General features: G+C 44.1%; 1 protein-coding gene across 1 annotated transcript in view; it reads left to right on the top strand.

The window, feature by feature from the left end:
* ADAMTS9 (ADAM metallopeptidase with thrombospondin type 1 motif 9) overlaps nucleotides 1-13,431 on the top strand; it is a 145,055-nt gene that overhangs the window by 36,508 nt on the left and 95,116 nt on the right. Inside the window, exon 12 of the mRNA XM_045022622.1 lies at nucleotides 5,877-6,022. Within this exon, the coding sequence (XP_044878557.1) occupies nucleotides 5,877-6,022 (146 nt within the window). The remainder of the gene's footprint in view (nucleotides 1-5,876; nucleotides 6,023-13,431) is intronic.

Genomic DNA, 13,431 nt, shown 5'->3' with positions numbered 1-13,431 from the left:
ATATGGGTTGGCAGGGAAAATAAAGTGCCATTTTTTTTAATGGAAATATCTTTGGAAACCAAAGGGCTTGCCTGTCCAAACTGAGCTAAAACAACTCGGATATCTTATCCCCCACCTTTAAATCTTAGTCCTAAATCAAAGCTATTTATGTAACCGAGGAGTATTAACTTGCACATATTTTGAATATGAGAGTACTGAAGCTGACACCAAATTAAATCAAGTAATAATCCAACCTCCGGTTTTTGGCCTTTGCTAGGTGAATACTTGTGGTGATCGTTTACTTTTGTTTCACAGTATCACTGCTTCACTGATTTTAAAATAAGCGATGCAAAAAAAAAAAAAAGGCTGCTAATCCTGTGGTTTTAGAAACTATTAAAAAAAAGCATAGAATTACAGCTATGGTTGCCTTTTTTTGCTACCGGTAGAGGCATAATCATGAGTTTTGGTTTCTTGTTTAGGGCAGTGGGTAGTCGGATAGGCTATGCATGCGTGAAGTCTTGGTACACTTGTCTGCCCCATGCCAATCTATTTAGTAGCAAGTCAACTGATGCCTGGGCTCTGGATTGAGTGAATTATCTAGGAGTCTCTTGGAGTGACAATGGAAAGTAGACTCTGTTAGAATGCCTTCCTCCACCATCACCACCTCCCTTCGTGAATTTATGTCTGTGTACGTTATTTTGAAGTTGGTCCAGACAAAAACTGGATTAACAACAGCACTTCCACTCATTCCATAAGACACAGGCCCATAGGAAAGAGAGCTCTGGCAGACACTGTATATTTTTCTGTTTTTTAATTCATGTGTTTCCAAAACATAAAAATAATATTTAAACATAGATGTAAAACAAACAAAAAAAAAGACATGAAAGTTACACAACTTGAATATTCACAGTATGTTTCCAAGAAACACAACTGTATTTCCTTAATTTAATCTTGCTGTTTATTAAAGTGGAACATCTTTCTCTCCCTCTTTCTTTCCTTAATGATGTGCTATTTATGACCACAAATCCTGAAATTCTGAACACAGTCAATAGTGTAATTTCCTGGCAGAGTTCCGTGTCCTTAGCCATCAGATGTGAAGCTTGTAAGTCATGTCGAGCTCTGTTAGTTGCCTATATTCATAAGTTATTCCGTCTGCTTCACTGGGTCATCAGTGCCAAGCCTGTGTGTGGCTGGATACTTCACTGCCGAAGTCAACATTTCTGCAGGAAGTCTCTCCTCTGGGACGGCACTGCCATCTTGATGCCACGTGTCTCTTTCCTTTGATGACAGCTGCTGACCCTGTGTGCCTCTGAAAACAACTAGGATAGGGCCCCATCCTGCAGTGCTTAAACTCTCGAAACGTCAGTGGCAGCCATGTATGCAGCGGATGGCAGGACTGGGCCCACAATGGAGAAACAGACGTTGCAGAACTTTTTAATAAAACGGACTGTACTGCGGCAGGCTCTTGTTAAACAATATGGCCTTTGGTAATCAAGTGTGCAGAGGAAGGCAAACCCAGGGCATGCTGTAGGCTAAAGGACAAGCACATCTTCAAATGAATCCAGCAAATAGACCCCATCCCTAATAGGGAGCAGCTAGCCAAACGCAGCTAGGACCATCTTGCTGCATTAGCAAGGGGCAGGCAGGCAGTGCTGCAGGAAAGAGATCTTTCTTAAGCATGCGGAGAGGCCAGTGTTTATATAGGTTCAGCGTGGTAGCAGCGGACCCTGGTTGCATTTCTGAGCCCTTGGTGCCATACTAAACTAGCCCCCTTCGGAAACCTGATCCTGCACAGTTAGCCAGTACGTGTGCAGTGTTCCTGCTAACGGAGAAAGATTTGGTCACACGTTTTTGCAGCGCATGGTGTGGGATGGGTATGTGCAGGTGAGAGAGAAGACATGGAGTCGTTCAGGATGACTTAAACCTGGCCAGGGACAGTGAGAGGGGAAATCTCTTTTCAGACTTTTCTTGAGATTTTACAGAGCTTTTCCATGGAGTTTTGACTGGATAATTCTGCAAAAATTGTTGAAACTCCCCACAGGTTCTTTGTGGCTGTAGAGATCAGTCACAAATTAAATATGAAATGCACAGAGCCCAGCGTGCCAGAGAAACCTGGGTGCATCAGCAAATTCTGACTCCATTACCATGGAGACCATTCCGTTTCGGTTTCTTTTCGTGCCAGTCCAGCCTCAGCAGTAATCTAGCAATGTTTGTTGACACAGCATTAATTTGATAAATGGTTTGTGATTTGTCTAAATATTTGAGCAGTGCCACTTTAGTTACGGGTGTGTCAGCACTTTCATTGCGAGGCCTGTTTTATGATAGGCTTACAACTCCCCGGTTTAAAGGCCGTATCCAACCACCATTGATGTTTAATGGGAGTTGGATTGGGCCCTACATTTTCTTTAGGTTTAACATTGGATTTCCCAGATGGCCAGAGCACAGAACAGGGAAGCGAGAATTCCTGGGATCTGTGGGCTTGTGCAAAGAGCTTTCCGTGCCTCGCTTTCCTCATCCACAAGCTAACTGGGCTGAGGCGGGATGTTCTAGGTCAGGGGTGGACAACCTGTGGCTCCGGAGCCACATGCGGCTCTTCAGAAGTTAATATGCGGCTCCTTGTACAGGCACCGACTCCGGGGCTGGAGCTACAGGTGCCAACTTTCCAATGTGCCGGGGGGTGCTCACTGCTCAACTCCTGGCTCTGCCACAGGCCCTGCCCCCACTCCACTCCTTCCCCCTGGCCCCGCCCCCTCCCCTAAGCCTGCCATGCCCTCGCTCCTCCCCCCCAGAGCCTCCTGCACGCCACAAAACAGCTGATCGGGAGGTGGGGGGAAGGTGCTGATCGGTGGGGCTGCTGGTGGGCGGGAGGCGCTGGGAGTGAGGGGGAAGGGGGAGCTGATGTGGGGCTGCTGATGTGTTATTGTGGCTCTTTGGCAATGTACATTGGTAAATTCTGGCTCCTTCTGAGGCTCAGGTTGGTCACCCCTGTTCTAGGTGAGTTTGCTGGCCAGAGCTAGCCAGGAGGTCAGATTAAACTGTCAACCATAGTCTGAGAAAAGGGAATGGTCACATTGCTTCTGCAACCTCATGGGGCTATTTATGAAGATACTTTGCAGACAACAGCTCATGGATTTGTGTAAACTATTAGTATTTCTGGCATTAAACTCTCAGTCCAAGTATGATCATTTTTATTATACACCTTCAGTCTTTATTCCTGCATAATTATTACCTAACGGCCCTAGGCATGGATTGTGCTAGGCACTGCGCAGACAGCGAACAAACAGTGATTTCAATAGGTTTTTGCTTTAGGAAAGTGCTCCGATTGTGCCTGAAATGTGATATAAAACTAACCAGCCATTTTTAAAGGGCAAAAAAAATTGCATCATAGTGATTTTGAAGGTACCAACATTCCCTGCTGTCTGAAATATGCAGAGTGTTTTGCACACAAGCATCCCCTGAAAACAGGCTCCATCTGTTAGGATGAAACCTCTTGCTGATCCCTTTATAAATGCCCAGAAACAGGGACCGTCACTTTCTGAGAAGAATTTTGTGCCAAATCCGTGAGTTTCAAGAAGCTGTCGCAATGTCAGAGGAATAGCCGTATGTGTTGCAGTGGCGCTGAAAAATCCATGGATCTCAAACGAAGTCGATGGAGGGTGTTTGATTTATTTTTGGCCCCAAAGCAATTAAGCACCTGCGGGAATCCCATTGATTTCCCACAAATAGGGATTGACTGCTGAACCAGAATCACATTTAACACTATTGCCAATAAAGTGGAATTTTTTTTAAACATTCAAATACTTTAAGCACTCCCAAATAAGAAATGCATCAATCAGGCTAGTAGCTTGCAATCCTTCAAACACTTATGAATGTGAATTGTTTTACACGAGTAACTGGGGGCTTGTCTACACTTACCAGGGGTTGGACATGTGGCGATCGATGCATCAGCGGTCAATTTAGTGGGTCTAGTGAAGACCTGCTAAATTGACCACTGATCGCTCTCTGGTCAACTCCTGTCCTCCACCTGAATAAGACATGCAAGGGGAGTCGACGGGAGAGCGTCTCAGGTCGACATCACGTAGCATGGACCCCGCGGAAAGTAGATCTAAGTACACTGACTTCAGCTATGTAGCTGAAGTTGTGTAACTTAGATCGATCTCTTCCCGTAATGTAGACAAGGCCTGGGACTACTTGGTTGCGTAAAGCTACTCACGTACATAAGTGTTTTCAGATTCAGGGCCCTATTTCATCCCACTCTTCTTAGATGTTGGAGCCTAGGTGATCTGCATCCGTTATTCAGAACCCCCGTCAGTACTCCAAGGCAACAGGATGCGCTGCACACAAACTGGTAGCCTTCGCTTTTGTTTCCCTCCACTGTAGGCTCTAGAGTGTTGTTTTTAATGTAAAAATAGGATGTAGCAAATAGCCACATTCATAGATTTAAGTCTAGAAGGGATCATTATGCTCCCTTTGTCTCACCCCTTGCATAGCACGGGCTGTAGAATTTGACCCAGTAGTTTCTGCAAGGGAGCATTTATTGAGCCCAATAACTTGTGGCTGGATTAGCCAGAGCACGTCTTTTGGAAAGACATCCTGTCTCCAATGAACAGCACCAATTGTGTGAGGAATTTATCACTTCCCTGGGCGAGTTATGTCAGTGGTTAATTACCCTCCATGTGAAAAAGCACAGTAGAGTCCTGGTCCCCGCGTAGGGCTTCTAGGGGCTATGGCAACGCAAAACTCACTAGGGGTGAAATCCTGGCCCCCTGGAAGTTTCACCGTGGAATTCAGCGGATTTGACTCTGTTTCTCAGGCCCTGTCCCCACTAGAGAGGGTTTGCCATGCCCCTGTAGCTCTACCAGCAAACCCTCCTAAGGGAGACACAGCTTAGACCAGCAAAAGACGTACTTTTGCCAGGATTGCTTATACCAGTTCCCTGGACAAAATAAGCTGCTCCCACAAAAGGCTTTTTTTGCCAGTATAACTGCATCTGCTCTAGGGCTTTTGCTGGCACAGCTGTGTGGGTTAAGGGGAGTGATTTTGTTTTTCACGCTCGGACCTGACGTCGCTATGCCAACAAAACTTTTACATGGAAATAGGCCTGGGGAAAGGGATGTGGAAAAAGTGTTCTGGGGGTGGAGAAACCCCACTTGTTTTTATTGCTCTACTTTTCTTATGTTTTCCCTTACCTTTATTCTGGCAGTTTCTACAGTTCAGGAGATTTTTCTTTCTTTATATTCCTGCTCATCTGTCTCTTTGTACTGATGCATTGTGGCTCTCAGCCTGTAGCCAGAAAATCAGATAAGTAGCTTTTTTTCAAAAGTCCTCACTACGAGTGTTGCTTTACAGTTCAGGATCAGTAAACAAGGGGTATTTTTTGGCTGGTGCAGCTGTTATCGTTTCTCTATAAATCACTCTTCTGGCCTCTGCAATCTGTCTGGTCTTCACCTTTTAAGGATGCAGAAGTTTTGAACCTGCTGCTTCACCCTAATCTCATGCAGAGCAGTATAACGCCATGTGATCCGCTCTTATTGTTACTGAAGTCAGAAAAGCACGTAAGCATGTGCCTAAAGCGAAAGCTAAGCATGTCGTGGTTTCCTGAATTGGGACCTGTGAGTTTCGTCCTTGATTTCGGTGAGGGCAGGATCAGACACCAGGGATTTTAAGCACTCTAGCATTTAAAAATGTTTTCCCAAGTTTTTGAGCCAGTGTGATGAACAGTAAGTTAAGGCTTCTTTTGTAACGTGTTCCTTTCCTTGTGAATGTAGCTGTTGAGAAAAGGCGGACAAATGACCATGGGCTGAAAACCGAGGGGGAAATTTTGTTTGCTGTCCTCTAAAACATCAATATTCTGTAATGGAAAAGAGTCGTTCTGTGATGCTCTCTTTTGCGTACAGCACTGCAAGTTTGGCGTGTGTGTCCCCAAGGAACGAGAGGCGCCGGTAACAGATGGAGCGTGGGGATCGTGGAGTCCCTTTGGAAGCTGTTCAAGAACCTGTGGTGGTGGCATAAAAACCGCGGTTCGAGAATGCAACAGGCCTGAGTGAGTACAATAGCACTGAAAAACCTGCTGCTGTTCTTGATAAACAAATGGCTCGAGCGGTGACATTGACGCTGGATTGGGAGCCCAAACTGACCAAAATACTGACTGGGCTACCCAGATCTAAACATTTTAAGAGAGGTGGTGAGCTGCTCAAAAGCATTGGCCTGACTCTGCTCCAAATGTCCTTGGAACTCAGAGTTTTAAGATACCAGCCAAATGTCCACCCAGCACTATTGTATGAATCTAGTTCCTTCCACAAACACTTCATTAAGCCCCTTTATGCTTTTACACGTGAGCCGGCACAGTCTAGACAAGCTCTATGGAAATTTGTACCCTGTTTTGTTTTTTTTAAAGCATTTAAAGATGTTTATCATAAACATGTCAAGCAAACTCATGTGCCCTTTGAAATCATAGGGAATGTGGCCATTGACTTCAATAGGATCAATACGTGACCTGTAGAATGTTAGCAGCTGGTTTGAAAACAATCCGTTTAATGCAGTGACTGGGCGGTTTTTTGCCTTACTGCCTGCACTCGGTCACTGTGAGTGTTGAGGAGAGGAAGGGATGATTTGGGGTGGGCAGGAGAGTGTTCTGCTGAGCTGGCTGAAAACAGGAATTTAAAAAGGCAAAGTAAGAGTCGAGTGAGCACTTGAAGGCAGGAATCATTCCACTTTCTTGCCGGTAGTGTCAGAAAGGTTATTGCCAAGGAAATTGGCAGTAGCAGTGGGTCCGTGTCAGTTTCTGCATTACTCCGCAAAACCTGCTATCAGCTCTTTGAAGTCTGTGGTAGATGAGTGTTAATTGAGGAAGGGAGGTTTAGCCAGGGACACTGACATTAGAGTGATACATAGAGATTGCTCTGTTTGCATGAGCAAATGTCACCGTAAAGGAAAGGCTGAGGGCAAGGGAATTGGACGTCGACAAGTTCGTTAAAATAATGCTGAGCATAATGCCAGAACCACAAGCATCAGAGCGTTCTCACTCCAGACGGCCTCCGCCAGTTTTGCAACAACCGAGCAATGCAGAAACTGGATGGTTGTTCACAGATAAAATATAATTCCACGTGTGCAAAGGATCGCACAAAGTAGTCATCCAGCCAAACATTCAGACATTTTTGGTGAAATACATTCCTGGTGGTATGGAGCACTAGGCAGCTGGATGGATAGATTCTCTGGTAAGAAGCCTCCTGGACCTCAAGCCTAGCCCCATCTGTTCTACCTTCTTCTGGAATTCAGAAGTGAAATTGGGTGTATTTGTATTTCCTAAGAAACGTTGTGGGGGGCATTTTCAAAAGCACCTAAGTGAGTTACGTGACAACGCCCATTGAAAATCTGGGTGCTTAACAACCTAATGCATTTTTTAAAACCCCACCCGGAGTGCAGTCAATTGTGCTTATTTTCCTTGATTTCTTTCAAGAGCATTATAAGCGGCATTGTCCTCCCCTTGAACCCACCATGAAGTCTCCACAGAGTTGTTGTTGGGTTTTTTTGGTCTTAGGCTGGCCCAAATAGGTTTTACGGTGACTTTGTTTTGCCATTTAAATGTGATGATATGATGTGGGCTGCAAGGACCTCCGTTCTCCTCATGAGATTTTTGTGATGTGCGTGTGAGTGAGACAAGTGAATAAAGTTAGAAAGAAAGAACCAACCTCTGCATATCCTCTCTCTCCCACTTTTCAAAACGTTCTTTTCTAAAATATCAGCTAGCACTAGTCTAGCTGAAAAGCAGTTTTATTCCTACATGTTTGGACTCTGTTATGACCCCTGATGAAGAAAACAACAAACAACCCCAGTTTCTGAAGTCTGATCCAAATGACTTTTTATTTGCCCTGGTATATTAAAAAAAAAAAGACTTCACATTTTTAAGCAGCTCTTTTTTATAGGAGCATGCAGGTTGGCGCCTTGTGTGCCAATGAAACAGTCTATTAGACTGGCTGAGTGAAGATCCTCTCCAATCCAATGTTTAAAGTGGAAAAAGCCCACGAACTCTTAGCTGGAGTACAGCTACTGCCTCTGTCTATAATGTGTTTTGACACCTACATGGCTGAGCACTTTGTAGAACAGTAGGAAGCTGTAAGCCTACGACAGGCAAGCAGACTGTGTTTTGACATGCACTCAGAGGAATGTATTAGCTGACTAGACCCTTCACCTGGGAAATCCAGCAGGATGGTAAAGCTAAAGCCAACTGCTGCGGCATATCACGGACAGTATCTGCATTGCTGGCACATTGTGTCAAAGAAAGCCACAGTTGTGATAACAGCAGAAGAAAACATAGCTCTTAGATCAGCAGCACAGGGAGCCCCGTTTGCAGGAAAGGCGGTTTGGATGTCTGTGTCATCCCTGTCTGTGGTTCTAGTCAGATCTGCATTTCTGGTATGTCACAAGAGTAGCTACATGTGTTGAGTTGACATGTAAGCATATCTACAAATAAATGTTTTTAACCACTTAACTACCGAGCTGCTGGCAATACAGTTAGCTGGTAATAGAGCTACAGATTAAAATAGTTCTGAGCCTTTCCCCGTTGAAATGTGTTCAGCCTTTTTTTTGGTAAAGGGGTGGTCAGATCTGTCACAGCTGGGTTTTCAAAATGTGGCCTCTGTTGGTGTCCATGCCATCTCTTTCCACATTTCTGGGCAGCCTCACTTGAGTACACTTAGGGTGACCAGACAGCAAGTGTGAAAAATTGGGACGGGGGCGGGGGGTAATAGGCCTCTATATAAGAAAAAGCCCCAAATCCTGACTGTCCCTATAAAATCGGGACATCTGGTCACTCTAGCTCCACTTCACACACCTGCACAAACCCCATCATTTGCCTGCACAGAGCCTGGGGCATTGAACTGCATGCAGGTGGAGACCGAAGACCCGGCCCTCGTGGGTCAGGTTTTGATGCATGTAAAATGGAAGTCTAGCCCTATAGTGAAATATTTGGTCAGGAAAATGGTGTGCGGGCAACACTTGGCTTGAAACATGCAACACTAAAATGATCATATAAGATCAGAGCAAAACATTGTGGGCGTTTCTGTATATTACCTCTGTGTGCCCGTTTGCAAATGCAGTGACCTGGACGCATATAATAGAATTTGCATACTCAGAACACGTTTTATGTATGTACCATCAGGTGTTGCTCGTGTAAATTATGTCACTTGTGCCCACAAAGGTGTTGCATATACATAAGTGGACTTCGTATAATAACTCGGGACAGTGGAGTTGTGTCCAGCTCACCTGAAGCAGAACATAATCACTCTGATGCCTTGAGAGGTACGGGTGAAAAATAATAAAGCTTAGTATCTACATAGGGTGCCTTATATAGTCAAAACAAGTCAGCGTGGGAGCACGGATGAGAACCCAGGTTTGTCTCCTACTTTGATTTGATAGGCCACATACTGAAATGGGAGGATCTTTGAATCTCTAGCAGGGATTTAGCTGTGAGTGTGTGGAGCAAGGTTGGAAGGGAAATGTTGCTAGACTGGAGAAACAGTCCACAACAGAAGTTACCTGCTAGTACAGGTGCTTCAGAAATGGTAGGGTTATGCATAGAATGAGCAGCTTTGTATGCATGAATTACTTCATTTCCCATCATCTGCCACTTGTTGATGGCTGTCCATAAAAAGTATTCGACCGTGCTGGTTGAGAATGGCTAATGCGCCAGTATTTCTTCATGACATTAAAAATGTCACGTTATTGGTGAAAATCAGTGTCTGAAAATATTTTATATGAAGCTGATTTCTTGGTCAGGGTCAGCCATCTCAGTTTTACCAGGCTCTGTTACAGTTTTTCAAGTATGTTTAAAAAAAAAGTAATAATCAGTGTAAATGTGTTTAAGCCTCAAATACTAGCAGAAGGGAAAATGAATAGCAAAGTTACGAAGCTGACAGCCAGCTCATGGCGAGTTTTAGCATTCTTTGTTTCATGGTAGGTTCTTGTATGCAGTATATTATCTCTAATCTCAAATATCATGTCTGGAAAATGTATGGTAATTGCATAGAGGTCTAATTGTATGGGAGGCGGGTGTTGAAGTGGTTAGTATTATATATGACAAGAATCCTGCATGTTCTTGTTTACTACCTTAATATGAAAAATACATCTTCTGTTAATGATATCTGTTATATGGGAGCATTATGCTTTAAAGTATCATAGTTGCAATGTATTTCTCTTTAAAACATAAGCCTTGTAGAGGTTTGCATAATTTAAGGCCATCATGACATTGTAGTACTGCGTTTGCAAATGTAAATAGAAAATATTTTCAAACTGAAACTAATGCTTGTGTCATAAGAACCCTGTGAAACCTACACTGGATTCTTTTTGGTTTAAGAAGATCTGTAATGTTCACCTAAGAATGAAAACTCTCAGCGCTAATAATTAAACTATTATTCTGATCTATGTTCTCATGCCAAGCATTCAACCTCAAGTGTTACTGATTGAAGGTTGGAAGCAAATTTGATATGCTGCTGGGTTTACTGCAGATCAGCACAAAACCCATGACCGTTCAAGCTGAAATTCCTGACAATTTTTTTAAATTTAAAATATTTTTGACTAAAATAACATCAAAATTTGTAATTCTGAAAATTTTGACCTGTTCTAGTTCAAATTCATGTTCCCAGATGACGTTCAGTGGTGTCAAGTCATGTCGCCTGGGTTTGTGTTGGAGTTTGCTGTAGCATGTTGGATTACTCAGATGACCAAATGCCTCTTGTGCATGATGGGTATGTGTTTACAACAAGTAGAGCCCTGCTCTTATTTCCTGGTTTAAGATCAATGTGTCCAATCCTATATGGGTCTAAATTGTGGTAACTCCATTGATGTCAATGGAGCCACGCAATTTACATAAGTAGAGGATCTGTCCCAGTTCTGAGTGCCTCCTATTTCTCTTTCCAAAGAATTATGCTGTAAGATGGTCAATATGGCCCTGTCGAGCTACCTGCATTGAGGGCTGGGTTCTCACTTAGACGTTATGCCTGCATAAGTGAGTAAGGGACCCCTCCTGAGGCATCTACATGGGAGTATGCGCGACTACTCATCTGCTCACTTCCTACCCGGAGCAGGGATAAAGAATGGTTGGACCCATAATTAGCTGAGCCAGCGTGGGAGTGGGAAGTGAGAAAATGTCACTGGTGCTCGTAGCCAGCAGTAGATTACAACTCCTTGGAAACAGGACAGAGAAGAGAGTTCCTCTGAAATGTGTTTCCGGGCTTGTCTGAGTGTACTGCTTTAGCTAAAGGGTTGATTTTAAATCGATTTACTTACCCAGTGCAAACGGCTGGGTGAACACTATATTACATTGATGTAAATTGCAGTTCTATTGATTTGAGCTTCAGGTGATTAAGAACAGGGTTAAGCCAAACCAAAATAAGCTGACTTTAACCTGAACTGAGAGTGTCTGCACTGTGTTTTTCACTGGTTTAAATAAATGGCCAAGTAGCCAAGGCCACAGAGTCATAAGACTGCTCTTGGAGTGGGTAGAACTTACGCATCACCCTTTGCAGAGAATTGTGCCGAAAGCCAGAATCTAGTCCTCTCTGTCTAGAGAAGAATTACACGATCTACATTACAACCACCTTCATTTCACTGAGGAGAGGCAATCACTGACAGGCAAAGTGGTGCCTTTTTAGCTACTGATGCATTGTATTTCTTTTGCGGTCGTTGGTTGAGATGAAATGCCTGCCTGCCCAATCTATCTAAAATACGCCATACATGTGTTAACAATGGTATGTAAAGATGGGTAGAACAACCCATAATCTCTTCTTCAGTGACGCAGGGTAGGGAATGGAGTATCTGATATGTGATATGCTGATCAATATTGTCTTGTTGTTCCCTTATACTTCCCTGTCAGCCTTTCTATAGCCATGTGTTTATTGTCTCTTGTCTAATCCTTAGATTGGGGCGGGCATTGTCTTTGTTCTTCTGTGTATGTACAGCACCAAGCACAGTAGAGTCCTGGTCTATGCCTTGGACTCCTAGGCACTCCAGTAATACAAATAAATAATAATAATGGTTGGTTATTGACTCATCTTAAAAGGGAGCGTGAAAGTGAGTAATAAGTAGTAGCGAGGCAGTGTTGACTGGGAGGCATTGAATTTGGAGGCAGGCAACCTGGTGTCCATGTCAGCTCTGCCAGTGACCTGCTAAGAGAGTGCATTTGCCTTTCTGTGCCTCAGTTTCCCTCTCTGTATAATAGATATTACTGGGGCTGCCTCCACTGATGAAGTATTTTGAGATCTGCAGAAGAAAAACACTATATGCGAGCTAAATATTATTGCTATAAATGCGGGAAGATGTATTTTTAGTGGTAGGCTGCATGTTGTCATGCTAGTCATTGAAGATCTTCTGACATTTGCACAATTTATTTTTGTTTCACTTTCTTGTATTGTGGCTCATTAGGGAAATCTCAGAATGTATCTGAATTTGGAAAGTTTCCCTTGCAATTTGTTTTGTTCATGGGCATACTGAATGGGAAGCAGATGCTACTGTCATTTTAGGGGGAGGGTTTTTTTGAGGCGTAAATGGAAGTTAGGCACCAAGCTCCAGTCTACACTCAATCTCCCATTTATAGTTTTACAGATCTTCCCCTGAGATTGTGTCACGCTGCCCTCTGCAGGATAGAACGTTTCAGCCCCATCCACCATTTATCGACTGGGAATGTTCTTGCCCTCTTATGGTCTGGTCTAAAAAGAGTGTAGTAAATGCAAAGAGGTGAATTAATGGAGACTGGTGGCTGATATTTTCCATACCCAAAAGTTATGAGGAAAGTTAACTCGGCCCCTGTGTGCGCATGTTCTGTTCTGCATCACTTCTGGCTTATGGATACTATTTTTCATGAGTCACTTAAACTGGCTCCTCCCAGATTTCATTCAAAGTGTCGTATCTTTCCTTCAGTAACACCAGGAAATAAAGGAGAGCTGCAGCTACATTTGATTGTGTTATCAACCAAATAAACCCACATTGGAATGTGTGATCTGACAGTTCTACTCTTAAATCTAATTTTTCACCTTTTGGAGCTTTAATATTAAATTGCAGCTGTAGACAGTGGCTAGAACAAACTGCAAGCGGATAAGCCACTGGGCCAACAGGGCCCGTGCCCGGGGGCCCTGAAAAATGGGCGTCCCCGCAGCTGACCTGCTGCGCCCATGGCACTCCTGGCAAGGAGCGGGATCCATGCCCAGTTCCACCCACCCAGCGCTCCTGCCAGGGAGCAGGGGAAGCCCCCGAGCCCCGACCTTGCTCCCCGGTAGGCGTGTGGGAGGAGGCAGAGGGGGGACTGCAGGCAGAAGGGGAGGGGAGGGGCCCCAAGTTGCTCTGGCCCAGGGCCCCACAAAAGCTTAATCTGCCAATGGGCTCTTTCTGGTGTCCCGTTATTTTGTTGTTGTTTATTTATCTGATCGTGGTGCCTAGGAGTCCCACTCATACACCAAG

This window comes from Mauremys mutica, chromosome 7 (assembly GCF_020497125.1).
Source record: "Mauremys mutica isolate MM-2020 ecotype Southern chromosome 7, ASM2049712v1, whole genome shotgun sequence".
In the NCBI taxonomy this organism is placed as follows: domain Eukaryota; kingdom Metazoa; phylum Chordata; order Testudines; family Geoemydidae; genus Mauremys; species Mauremys mutica.
This window is presented reverse-complemented; position numbering and strand designations above follow the sequence as displayed.